This window comes from Haemorhous mexicanus, chromosome 2 (genome assembly GCF_027477595.1).
Source record: "Haemorhous mexicanus isolate bHaeMex1 chromosome 2, bHaeMex1.pri, whole genome shotgun sequence".
Classification (NCBI taxonomy): Eukaryota; Metazoa; Chordata; class Aves; order Passeriformes; family Fringillidae; genus Haemorhous; species Haemorhous mexicanus.
In genome coordinates this window covers 42,351,174-42,364,421 of record NC_082342.1, presented here as the reverse complement: position 1 = coordinate 42,364,421, position 13,248 = coordinate 42,351,174, and the positions used below count along the sequence as shown (strand labels likewise).

Genomic DNA, 13,248 nt, shown 5'->3' with positions numbered 1-13,248 from the left:
GCTAGAGGTAAAGCATGTTAGTCAGGGAGATTTTATTTTTGTCTGGCACATTCTCTCTGTTTGAGTCATCAGCCAAAGAAAGATGGCAGAAAAAGGTGCTTCTCTTAAAGCAGGAGGACATTGCTCCTTTTGGATGTCCAGGAGGGCTATCCCTTCCCAGGCAGAGTGAGGAGAACAGCATCAGTGTGCCTTACATTATTTGAACTGTTGCAAAGGTGTCAGTGATCATTAGTTGTACATAAGCATTTGTCCAAGAAACTTGTGCCAAGGGGGTTTCTCATTTTCTTTTAAAAGCTTTTCAATGGATTAACTTAAACTTTTAAGGAACATCGGCTACAAATTTTGCTATAAATTAGAAACCTTATATTTCTGGCTCACGTTTTCATGTTTGATGTTGTCTTGAATGTTAACACAAACGGCCTAAAGTTCTCCATGGTGAGGTAGCATAGCCAATATGTCCTTTTCTTCCAGTACCATCTGTCTAAACAAACATCCTCTGCCCATTAGGTGAGTGGTGAGGCTCATAACTATATTGTCTTCATGTTTTAAGGCTTTAAAACATAAAGACAATAGGCATTTTTTTTCCTTCACCTTTTTCAAATCTAAATTGAGGAAACTTCTGATGAGGTACGTTCAGAAAATGAGAATAATAACACTGGCTTCCTAAAACCATGTTAGTAAAGAATTGAAGTGTGATGTACTTCAGATTCTGAAGTAAATTATGTGATGCCACCTGTGTTGAACAGGCAGTGCAGGAATGTGCTCACCCAGGCACTAAAGAGCTTTACACCATGGCCTGCATCATCTACCCTGGATTAGCACAATGCTTATTTCTGAAATGGTTCAGTTTAGCTAAAATGCTTCCTTGCTTGGGGGATGCCAATTTCTATCTCTATTAGAAAATAAATTCCATTTTTAATAGGACATAAAGAATAAGTATTATTTTTGCACCCATCTGTTGTAGATATATGAGAGCATTAGGGCAGATACAGTGGGTTGGATTGCAGCTCAGACTCTGGTCCCTGACAGTGGCCAAGGGAAGATATTGAAGAAGGAGACAAAATGGAACAGTTTGTTATACACTACCACAGCACTACCTCCCAGGATCCAAGTATTTGCCATTTGAAATCTTCCTGAGCTGGAGATGAATTTTCCGTATTTAATAACTGTTCTTCTATTTCTCTTCCATGAACTTGAACACTTCCATGAACTTGAACACTTTAAACACACTCTGGCTTTTTGTCCTTAGCATCTTACAGCAAGGATTTCCACAGCTTAGTTGCACATTGTGGAAAAAGCTAAGTATGTCTGCTTGAGCTTGTTGCCTGCTGCTTGGTTGATAATTTTTTATTGAAGGTGGCAGAAGCACACTGTGCATGGACTGTGACATCAAGGAGGCAATCAATTAAAATTATTTGACATACTTGTGACAGCCACATCAGCAGTTCAGAGCTGCTGTTTCCAAGACTCAAGCTACTGTGTTTCACAATCCTGTGTGAAAAAGATGGCAGAAAACTAGCTGAAGGAGCTCCAGGACTGAGCAGAGCACATTTCCCTCTTCAGTCTGTGTGAGAGGATTTTGTTTTTTAAATCTTGGCGAGTTACTTCCATGTCACTGAAGATAGTTCATACACAGAGATTCAAAATAACTGCTGTGATCATTTGGTACATTAAAGGTATGGGAAAAGCAGTTTGAAAGCCCATGCTTGTGCCATTTGCTTGACTTTCTTATGTCTCTGAATAGAATTTGGTTATATGTAGTACTTGGTTAGTGAAAGGTGCTTGGGAATGTATGTCTGCAGCAGCATTTACTCTAGAGATTTTAGAAATTTTTATGGAGCTGAAAACACTACAAGAGAAAGAGTTATCAGAAAGGAGTGTTGGCAGGAACACATGCTAAGTTTATTTCTGGAGTGTGGGGCTTCTGCTCATGGACCTATTCCCTGAAATGCAATGAAGAAGCACCTGTGGTGTGCTCCAGGTAGCAAAATGTCTCTGCAGTGGATTTGCTGCTCTTCTGATAAAATTTAGACTTCCCACTCATATGTCCTGCTTCAATGGCCAATCAGGGGAGCAGGCAGAGTGCACCTCCTACTGAATTTTAAAAGAAAAACTACAAGAAGAGTAAGCTGCACAGTGACATTGCAGGGTGAAAAGTAGTGGAAATGCCTGGGAAGCTGGATTGTGTGATCTGAAATCTCATAGATACAGGTCAAACAGGTTTTCACATGGAAAAGGTCCTCAACCTTTGCTTTCTTGATTTAAATTCTGTGATGGATTTCCACCACACTCAGGTTGTGAATATTTTTCAGTATTTGGTAGTCTGTGAACATGAAGTGTTTGACATTAGTCACAAACATTGCTTGAGTGACACCTCAGGCAGCAAAATACTTTGTGTGGCCAGGAGAGCAGCGCAGGGGACCTTGTTGCTTTTGGTAGTCTGTCATGCAGGTAAGTTGAAGCTGGGAAGGAAAACAATTTTAGTGAGCTGGTGCAGAGGTCAGAGCCCAGCTTCCTCCCCTGCAGCTGTGGGGGACTGAGATGCTAACCAGATAAAGATATTGTTATTATTTTTTCCAATAAAGTGCAAAGGTAGGACTCCATACTTGCTGTTAGCAGATCTCTTTATGTTCACTCTGAGCTGTCAAGCTTCATCCTTTTAACTGGAAACTCAGCAGTGGCTGACTCAACATTTGTCTGGTTTCTCAAGCCAGTTGTGCAGCAGAGCTTCATGTGCCTGCCTGACTTTGGAACTGTTAACCAAGGACTTCTTCAAAACCAGTGAAGCCAAGAACTTCTTTAAAGCTGACTTGTAGAAGAGCAGCAGTTGTGCTAGTGACTGCAGTGTAGGCATAACCTCAAGAGTCTCACCTTGGTAAAAACCCAAATCCTAATGTTTTAGGGCACACTGTGCCTAAAATGTCTCTCTCTCTGCTGTTTGTCATAATGAATGCAACACCAGTAACAAAGAGGAGAGATGAGAGAATGCAGCCTTGGTGATGGTCCCTAGTTAAAAATTCATCCAGCCTGTTTTTATAGTAACATGCTGTTAAATGCGTCTTCTTTCTTATAAACCCTTGGTGATGATGTCTCTGCTGAAATAATGTAGCATTTGAATTTTTTCTTGCATGAATTGGAGTTCTTTCAAGACTTTCTTTAAAAAATTGTCAGAGTGTTGTGTAGTGTATTGCCCTTACATTAATTTAGTGTTTCAATCATTTAGTATCTTTGAAATTCTTGGAAAAAACAAAACCAAACAACAAAAAACCACCAAACCCCAGACCACTTTCTTAACAGTAGGAGGATGCCATTATGCATTTACAGTATGGATGAATACCATTCTATTTTACTTGCTTACAAGGCATGCCTTTTAGACAATACTTCTATTAAAAATTCGGTAGAGCATTCGTGGGAGACAGTTCTGCCAGAGATCCATGATGGATTTGCATACCCCAGGGGTCTTTCTCTCTTTTTGTTTTTTAATCTCCAGTTGGCAGTATGCCCAATAAATCAAATGTGTGTGTGTTTATGAATTGAAGTATTTAACCATTCAATTACTGTATTGTAAAGAGGCTGTGCTCTCAGTCATTAATTTAGGTATTAATTCAGGCCTGTCAAAGCAGCTGCTTTTCTGTCTGCGCTTTCTAGCAAATGTTTGCTGTACCTGTTGGCAGTGTTCTGCCTCATGGATCCAATGGGGAGCTCGATCCAGTCTCTCCCTAAGAGGATGGAGGCCACACGTGTGACCACAGTCACTGCCCTTGCCCACGCTGAGCCCGCAGCCTCCTGAGCTCATGGGACCCTTCTGGCAGAGCAAAACCAGGCTTGGTTAGATGGGCTGTGCTCAGGCAGGACAAGGCAGCCCTCTGCAAGGAGGCAGGGGATTAAAGGATGTGCTGTGTTGCTTCAGAGAGCCTTTCTGAACACGCAGCACTCCTGTCCTGGCTGATGAGCAGCCAGATTAACTCCGTGCAGTTTTGCAGTTTTGCCAGCTTAATGGCTAAAGGCTATGTTCTCCAAACTAGATAATGCTGGTCTGTCTCACTATGTCAGATGTGGACTAAAACTGAAGGTGGAAGGGAGCCAAGGTACAGATGAAACAAGTCCCAGCTAAAACCACTGAAGTTTTCTAACTTTTGCTCTTAATATCTGGTGCTGTTGAAACATAGAAAATGCTTTTCTGCTGTGCTTGTAGTGTATTGAGTCATCTAGACATTCACTCACAAGATCTGTCCTGAGGGCAGTTTTTGAGGAGCACACAAACTCCAGTGTTACTGCTGGGTGTGCAGGGAGGGAAGGAGGTGAAGTTCTCCATGGACAGATGAGAGAAGCATTGTTTCTCCTTTTTCTATTCTCCCCATAATTTTGGTTTTGGTTTTTTTGAGTGGCTTTTTGAAGGCTGAAATAGACCAGAAGACCATCTGTTGTCTGCTGGTGATACATGTTTTGCTGCTCTTCAGGCCAGTACCTGGTTAGCCATGAAGTCCTGTTGGTCTATGGTGAAAATTCAGGCTTTTCCATGACACAGTTGTTCTCATCTTGAGTTAGACATCACCTTCCTTTTTTCATTTGAACCAGCAGGCAGCTGGCTAACTCTGATTTGCCTGTGTTTGGTCAATTGAGTTTCATCCTTGGTATCTGAGAACAACTGGGGCATGAGTAAAAAGTCAGACTTTGAGGTTTGGCTTATATTAAATGGAAGTGATTCTCTTGGCTTATATTAAATGGAAGTGATTCTCAAGCAACAAGGAAGTAGAAAAAGTAGCTGTTTGTCTCTCATCCTTTTCAGGTGTTAATAATCAATGTTTAGGTTTGACTTTGCACCATTAGTTGAGCGAATTTTGTTGTGAAGATCTTTCTATTTTTCTATTTAGGAGCCTCAGACTTAGTTACACAGCTAGATGTACTCTGAACTTCAGTCAATATTAAGTTACAGGTGTGCCTTTAACTTGATACATTTAAATCCATTCTGACAAAAAAAAAAAAAAAGTGAAATACAGTTCAGGTTTCTTAAATAAAGAAGTGTTTTTCAGCATACTTATTACTCTGACATGTGACTTGTGGTCCTTGTCTGTCTGCTCCCAGGTGCAGTTGGAGGCTGGTTTTGGTTCATAGGAATGATCTCCAGCACAAGGAGAGAGACACAGCAGTAGGAGCAGTAAGGATGCAGGTGTAGGTTTGCTTTCTGGAAAAGGTGATTGGCTGTTCTGCCATAACTCTGTGTTCACTGCTGAGTTTCTGTCCCGTGGGCCGAGTGTACCGGATATCTTTCAAAGAGCAAGGAATCATTGTGGGACTTCTCCTGCCTGACCATCCCTCTTGGGCTGGGTAGAAATTGCTGACCTTTGGTTTCTAATTAGTGTGGATTGTGTTCTTAATAGCTGGTAGAGGGACAGGAACTTGGGATAGGCTTCCTTTTATTGTGTGAAATCCAAAAGGGCTGTAACCTGTTACCAGAGCAAAAGCTCTCCATCAATTGTACCGCACTGGCTCTTTTCCCAGCTCTTTGCACCACTTCATCAGCTGTGAGGCACAAAGATCCCAAATTCTTAATGCTAAAAGTTACTGGTTTAAGTATTTTGAAATGCTGTTTCATTTAAAAAAAGATTTCCTGCTGTTTGACTTCCTCTGCTAATTTTCATCTTTATGGCTTAGTTTGCATTTTGGAGTTGGACAGTCTGTTAAGAGGAAGAAACTGTTGCAAAATCACTTGAAATACCCCTAACAAATGACCCTAGGCTAGGACTTTTGCTTTGTGAACTCTCAACATTTTGACACTGTTTGTTCTGAACATTTCTTTTATTGCTTCTGGAGTTATATCCTGTGTTTAGTTATAGGAATAGGTCAGCTGTAAGGAGGAGTTCTGCACTGCCAGCAAATAAAGCGTTATGCATCATTCGAATCATTGCTCTTCATATTTTTGTCTTATGGCTTTTTCTGCAGAAATTGTTTTGAGTAACAGGACACCAAGGTTTACCCTTCAAATGTGTATCTAAATTTTTGAAGTTGCAATGGAAACTTCATGTGAGATGAATTGCAGATATGTTCTGAAGCTATAAACCTCCCAATTTTATTACATTAGATGCCATAAACTGAATTTTTTCTTTAAAGAATGATGCATCAATAAGTGGTTGTCAATAAATGTCAAAATTTCTCAGCTTTGCTGAATACACTTCTTTGTTCTTGCTGATCAGAATCTCCCAGTAGAACTGACATGTGAAGACAGGTAAACTGTGACTATTAAGGTTTTCATTTTAGTCAGCAAGACTGTGTGTAGTTTTAACTAGTATATTAATCCTCTGCAAATTTACAACAAATAATAAAGTTACCACCTGAAATGAATTGGATGCATCCTAAACTTCTGCCACATTTCTAAACTACTCTTCCTCTGCCAAGGTTGGGTGGCTAAATCAAAAGGCAATTTGGCATGTGCAGAAATAAACAAAATCCCTCCAGCATCCTAGGGAAGAGTTTGAATAAAAGTAGGTGCTAAGACACAACTGGTATTCAGATAACTTGTTTTAATGCTTTCTTCTGTTTTCAGTGAGGATGGAATAAGCAGCTGGTCCAGTATGACTGTATGACTAAAATTGTGTTACAATTTACTGAAACTCAGAGCATTTGACTGTAGTTAGAGCCAGTTGAAGTAGACCCTGTTCCAGGATCCAAGAACAAAAACTGAAAATATGTTCAGTAACAACAGTGGGAGTAGGAGAAAGCAGTTTATAGATAGGGTTTTAACCACCAGCAGCAGCAAATTATGCTGCTTGTAATGTGAACTAAAATTCAAGGCATTTTGTCTGTCAGCTGAAAACCAAATGTGGGCTCCATAACATCAAGTCTGTGAGATTGAACTGGTGTATTTTGAGTTTGAAGCACTGTAAGATAAAGCTGAGACTGGGGAATAAAACCTATTCCTTTGGTAAGATTCCATCCCAGATAGGGAATCCTAAACCTAGTTCTCCACTCCCACCCAGTGACACACTTGACTTAGATTATTGCTGCAGGTGATAATGAGTATTTTAAAGAGATAGACCACTGAATTTAAAAAACAAAGATCCTTACAAATTCTAGATGGTAGCAAAATGGCTTGTAGATTATAATATAAGAAAAGGTTTAAAAAATAATAAGTTACTCATTACCTTCCCCCAAAAAACATTTCTGCTTGTTTAAGAAAAATAAGTTGTTCCTCAGGAGAAGCTGATTTTGGGATGCCCTTAGGATTTATATTTGATCTGGTGTTGTGTATGATCCTGATGTCTTGGCAGTGATGGCAGGTGTTGTGAGAGTGGAGGTTCTGAGCCCCTTCATGAGTGTTTCCCAGGCACTTGCACTGCTCTGGGAGTTTGCAGGGACACAAGTGGCAGCGCTGTCATGGCTCACAAAATTCCCTCTTGAATGTTTCTTCCTTCTTTCCCCTCCCCCCATCCCGTTGAAGCATGACCACCTTGATGTCAAGTCCGGGATGAATTAATGTGCTATGTGTGTAAGAATCCTCCCTGCACCCGTGGCAGGGCAAGCACTTGCTTCTTGCCTGTGTTTTCTGAATAAGTAGATATTCAGAAGTGCTTCCTAAAGCAGCTGTTTGATCAGCCCCACCAGCTAGCACTTCCATTCTCAAGCAAAACAGCCTCCTTTTACAGCTTGCTAAAAATAGCCATTTCTTTAAAGCCTGAGGACACGGTGATTCATGTGGTGGTGAAGAGGAAGAAAGGTTATTTCTTTTGCTTTGTGCTTTGGGAGGAAAGCTTCTGTGCTATCCCAGTGCCAGCTGGGCTCATGCTTGCTCCCCCTTCACCAACCCCAGTGGCTTTGGCATTCCTTGCTCTGCCCCTTGGCAGCTATTTGGGATGCAGGTGCCACATCCCTGTGCCCGTCTTGGCTCTGGAGGAAAGGATGTGCAGTCACTGCCACAACTGAAAATAAACCTGTGAGATGGCAAGTTGCAGATTTGTGTCTGTGGGTTTGTGCAGAGCTCGCCCAAGGAGGAAGGCATTTCTTACAGTTATCCTGAGCAAAGGGGAAATGCTGCCACTTAGTCACCATTCACATTGCTGATGAAGGCCCTGACACATTGCAAGTGCAGTTTAAGGACAGGAAGAAGTCACAGGTAGAGCTTACATAGGATTTTTCATGGATTCCTGTGTCACTCACCCGTGCTCTGCAGGGGTCTTGTTCTGCTGTCTGACACCACAGTGTGACAGTGACACTGCTGCTAAACCTGCTCTGAGGCTCTGGCTTGCAGCAGCCCCTCTCTCAGCAACATGCTCAGGCACACTTTTTTCTGCTTTGAAGCTCTTCATCATCTCATTCCTTCTGTGGAAACAGCCCTCAAAAAGGTACTAGTCTTAATGTAAATGGAAATTGTTCTTACTCAAGTAATTTTGTTTCTGGAGGATCATGAAGCAGAGAATGACTGGTAGATGTGCGTGCAACATTTTAGTTGCTGAGCAACCTGTTTCTTCTTTCAGCCTCTTAGTAAAAGAATCCAATTTCAAATAAGATATTTGGGACCCTGGCTGACTTTGTGATAGTTAGTGTAATCTGCAAAGACTACTTGGACAGGAAAGCAAAATGGCTTTCTTGGAAAACAAGAAGCTTTGCAAAAATTTCTACCATTTTAAAGGACCATAAATCTGCACTATTGCTTTCTAATTCCGTGTACTGTTTTTTATGTTTAGGTTCTCGGGTAGGCCTTAAATCATTGTTCTAGATAAAGCATGCCCAGAAGGAGTGGTTCTTATCTACAGCTCAACAAAGCCAACATTATCTTTCTCAATGCTTGTAAACTTCACGTGGTTTTATTTATAGCATCCCAAGAACTTGGGCAACCAGATGATGTTTGCTACTTTTCTCCTCAAAATCTTGTTTGAACCAGTTTTAATAAAATAAAAGCTTTGGCAAGAAGGCAAAATAATCTTTCTTGTTGGTGGAAGGGAAGAATATCACTTCTAATGTCAAAAAAGCCCAGCTCCCTTTAAGTGTCTAGTGATAAGACTTGTCCTCTTGACTGATCGTGTTCGGGCTTTTGGGGTTTTGTTCTTGCTTCGCTTGTCTTTTCTTTTCCCCAGGCTTGGTTTTTTTTGGAATTGCCTCCCCCCAAAGGAGTTGGATTTTGTTCTTTTCGTAGTAGATTTGCACACATTTTTCATGTCTGACTATCTCCTGGACTTTCTGTCATCATTCACAGGAATTAACTGTTGATACTTGCCTATATTCATCCACCCAAGTACCGTTTCCTCCTTCCCTCAGCAGTAGCTTATCTGCAGGCACAAAGGAGTAATAGCAGTCCCACTGAATGGGAAAACAGGGGAATGGAGCCCAGATCCTGCCAGAAGCAACAAAGGGATTTTTTTGCCGTGGTCTGGCCTTAAGGACCAGCTTTGCAGAGCCTGAAGAAGGTACAGATCAGAGAGCAGGGTGGAGAAGGTTGAGCTCTGGTATGCTCCAGCAAAAGCTGACAGTGTACAGGTATCCAAGTTGTATCACTCATACAAGCTGCTTCCTCCAGATTATGTAGTGTGAAATAAAGATTTTAAACGTTAATTTCCTGATAACCTTCATGAACCAAGTAAAATCCAAGCTTGGATCCATTCTTGGAAAGCTTTTTTTTTTTTTTAATGTTGGTGGAAATGACTGGCTACTGGCAAGACTGTGTATTCGAGGGCAGAAGATGTCTTCCTGCACCTTGTGTAACTGTGTGAGGAAGGGGTTGCATGTGCAGATACCAGGACTCTCTTCACTGTTTCTTCATACTTTAGATTGAGTACTTTTTGTACATGAGAAGTATTTTACAGGATTTTTGGGGCTGTGACAGTAGGCAGCAGATGCAGGAAGTTGTCTCCTGGCTGCTGGGCTTCATGCAGTTGATCCAGCTTATTTCTGCATCTTTTAGCAGCTAATTGTTCCAAAGTCACAAATTCAATTGTCCTGTGAGAGTTTGCTTTGGAACATCTTTCCTGAATAATCATTGCTGATTTTTGCTCGTTATTCCTTAATCTAATTTAGAAAGGACAGGATGTTTTTAAGGATCAGGACAATAGTTACGCAGCTCCAGTGGCTTAATTTTCCTGGGTGGAAATCAGTGGCACATTCATTATGGGACTGGCACTGCTGTTTGTGCACACTGGCAGTTAAGCTTAAAGCCCCCCTGGTAGAGGTATTTAAGAGTCATTTGTTATGGAAAACTTCAGCCTTTTATGTTAGGGGCACAAAATACTTAGTATGCAAATCCAATACTGCTGTTTATGGATAACATATTAAGAGTCACCAACACTGTGGTTGCAATTAGGGACTTGAGACAAGTGTGCAGCCAGCCAGATAGGTGGAAAATAACCATAAAGAGAAAAAGAAGAAAATTAAATTATTGCAAGGGAAATTTAGATTAGACATTAGGAAAACTTTAACAGTTTGAGGAGTTAGTCACTGAAATAAATGACCCATGGAGAGGAAGGAACCTCCAGGAGAATTGGACCAACACTGTTGAGGAATCATGTGGACAGTGTTGGTCCTGCCCTTGATAAGTTGGAGGAGCAGACAGCCTCCCCAGGTCCCCTTCACTCCTCTGGTTGGCAGCACAGTTTATCTTAATCCAGTTTCTTATACCTAATAAATCAAAAAAGTCCTCTGGCTCTTGTTACGCTATCAGCTTGTTCTATGCTAAATATATCCTCCTGCCTTGTAGCTGGGGTTTGCACACCCAGGCTCGTGCTGCTTGCAGTGTGCTCCAGGCTCTGCAGCAGTGAGCCAGGTGGCCTTTTCATCAGGTTTCTTGGAAAAGCATGTAACTGGGTCTTGCTGGTGTGCTTTTCATGCCAATATTTGGCACAAAAAGTCCTTACACTCTTCACAACACTAAGGATCTCATCAGATGCTGATGTTGAAAAAAACCAGCATCTTGCTTATAATTTCCTGAGTGTGGTTTTTTTTCCCCTCTGTTTTCAAATTTCCATTCAATCCAGTAAATTGGCTAATTTTAGCATCATGCCACATGTTTTGTTGCTATTGTCTGTGTATCTTCTAACTGGTCTGTCAAGCAACCGGAATTAGATTTGTGGGGTTTGTTTCTGCCTTACCCCTGCCCAAAATTGGTGCTGTTCCTTGCCAAAAGGAATGCCATTCCTTCGTGCAAAGTACAGGGGATGCAAAGCTGATCTAATGTGGTGTGGTGCCATACATCCTCAGTGAACACCCAGGGGGCTTTGAGAAGAGAATAGAATCCAGACCTTGAAGATCTCATCTTGTGAGGTGAATATGTAATTCCTGACAGTGACTGAACTATGTGACTGTTTTGCAGGAGAAGAGAGTACAGGTCTCCCCGCCGTTGACAAGAGGACCAAGTGCCTTTATACCAGAGAATGAAGTAAGTTTGCATTTAGCTGGGCTAGGTGATAGTTCTGAAAATAATGACAGTGAAGGATGGTTCTATGGCCCTGCTTGTTCCATGGTACCTGGATGAGCTCCCTTGAAAGCAAAAGCAATGGTTTCTCTGGAGCAGATTCCAGTGGGTAAGACCCACCCCATCCTTTCACACGAGTGGTACTGTTTGACATCTTTTCTGTTACCAGCTTTCCCAGAGACAGCCATGAGTGACAGCTCTGCTCTTCTCAGGTGGGTGTGAACACGTTATTTATAATGCCAGACCTGAAGGGAGGCCTGTCCAGTATTGCAGCAATGTGATTATGTGGCTCTCAGAGCAATGCCTGACCCTCAGTTTGAAAGAACCTGCAAATATGACTTCACTCCTTAGACTGTAGCTGTTGCTCTTGAAAGAATTTATGGTTGAAAGGTAGGAGTGGATTTCAGACTCGAGATTCCTACCATGACAAATGCCAGCTGTGGTTTGTTGAACAAACAACTGCATTTCTCCCTCATTCCTTGTCGTGAAGTAGTACAGTGAGTAGAGAAGGTTTAGTGACAGAATAGTAACACACTGAAGTGATAATAACACTACTGGTGTTAAGGGCTGCTTCATTGTTGCAATGGAAAGAATATGGGCAGAGAATAATGACTTACTGGTAAAGGTTCCTGTTAACATGCCACAAGGCTTTGAAAGCAGAATTTAAAAAAAAAAGTCTGTGGATGGAAATAAATCAGGAGGTAGTACATGCACAGTAAGAAGAGGATAGTAATAGAGATGAAGATAAAGCTTAGAAATAATCATATGGCATATTGCTGTGCCTAACATAGCAACAGCCCAGTCCTACAGGATTATATTTTGAATCTGTCAGCAGAATTTCTTTCTATAACTTGCACTGTTACAGGGAAAATTCCTGACAAGCTGGAGAAGATTAGAAACCTTACTAGAGACACAAAAAATATGATTTCCCCAAGAAACCACTAAATGAGACAAGAATCTCTTAAATACATGGGAGACACACTTGCTGAAGGATAAGGGGGACTCCTAGGAGTGGAGTGAGGTATATACAGGGAGATAAATGATCTCTAATGTGTGAATAAAATTCTGATGGTAAAAACATTATAAGGACAACTGAGAAGGCATTGGTTTGGGTATAAGACACAGAAAAGCTGCCATAGTGAAGATACAGAAGTAAAAAGGATGGAGCTGTCTAACTGTGTAGCTGCTTCTCCCCTTTCTTTCAGGGCCCACAGATTAAACCAGGAAAGTACAGTGGTGAGAAATGAAGATGTAATATGTTGTTTTGTTTCTTTGCATGTGACTTCTGTATAAGATCTGATAGAAAAATATTTGAGACATGGTCCACTCATCAGCCCATCATAAAGAAGAAAACATATTTTAAATAGAATATTTCAGCAAAAGCGTTGTGCTTCTTGGTTTTAGGCACTTTCTACCTTCATGTGCTGTAAAACAGCTAAAATATGTTCTCATTTCATGGTGTTTGCAATAGTAAGCTGGCTGGTTTATTACTGCACAGTGTCAGAATAAATACTGGGTTTTCTAGTCTTGTGCTTGTAACTTCAGTGGTGAACATGTTGAGAATGGCTGTTCCTGGTGATAAACACTGAGTAATAGCACTCATACTGTGTCAGGGCTTGCAATGCAAGAGCTACTTACTGTTCTGCTGTTTCATTTCATCTTGTGCCCAAGGTTTGGATTGGTTGGAATAATTAAAGAACAGCTTTTGTTTAAAGAAAGCATTAAATTCCTATTCTAAATAATACCTGAATGTTATGGACAAATTAGCATTTGATCTCCTCTTCAATTATACAAGCACAGAAGGGGTAGATTGCCAGGCTGTTTCTATAATTTGGTTACATAATCCAGTT

General features: G+C 41.1%; 1 protein-coding gene across 1 annotated transcript in view; it reads left to right on the top strand.

The window, feature by feature from the left end:
- Positions 1-13,248, top strand: part of SESN3 (sestrin 3) — a 44,560-nt gene that overhangs the window by 12,061 nt on the left and 19,251 nt on the right. Inside the window, exon 2 of the mRNA XM_059838579.1 lies at positions 11,297-11,362. Coding sequence (XP_059694562.1) covers positions 11,297-11,362 — 66 coding nt within the window. The remainder of the gene's footprint in view (positions 1-11,296; positions 11,363-13,248) is intronic.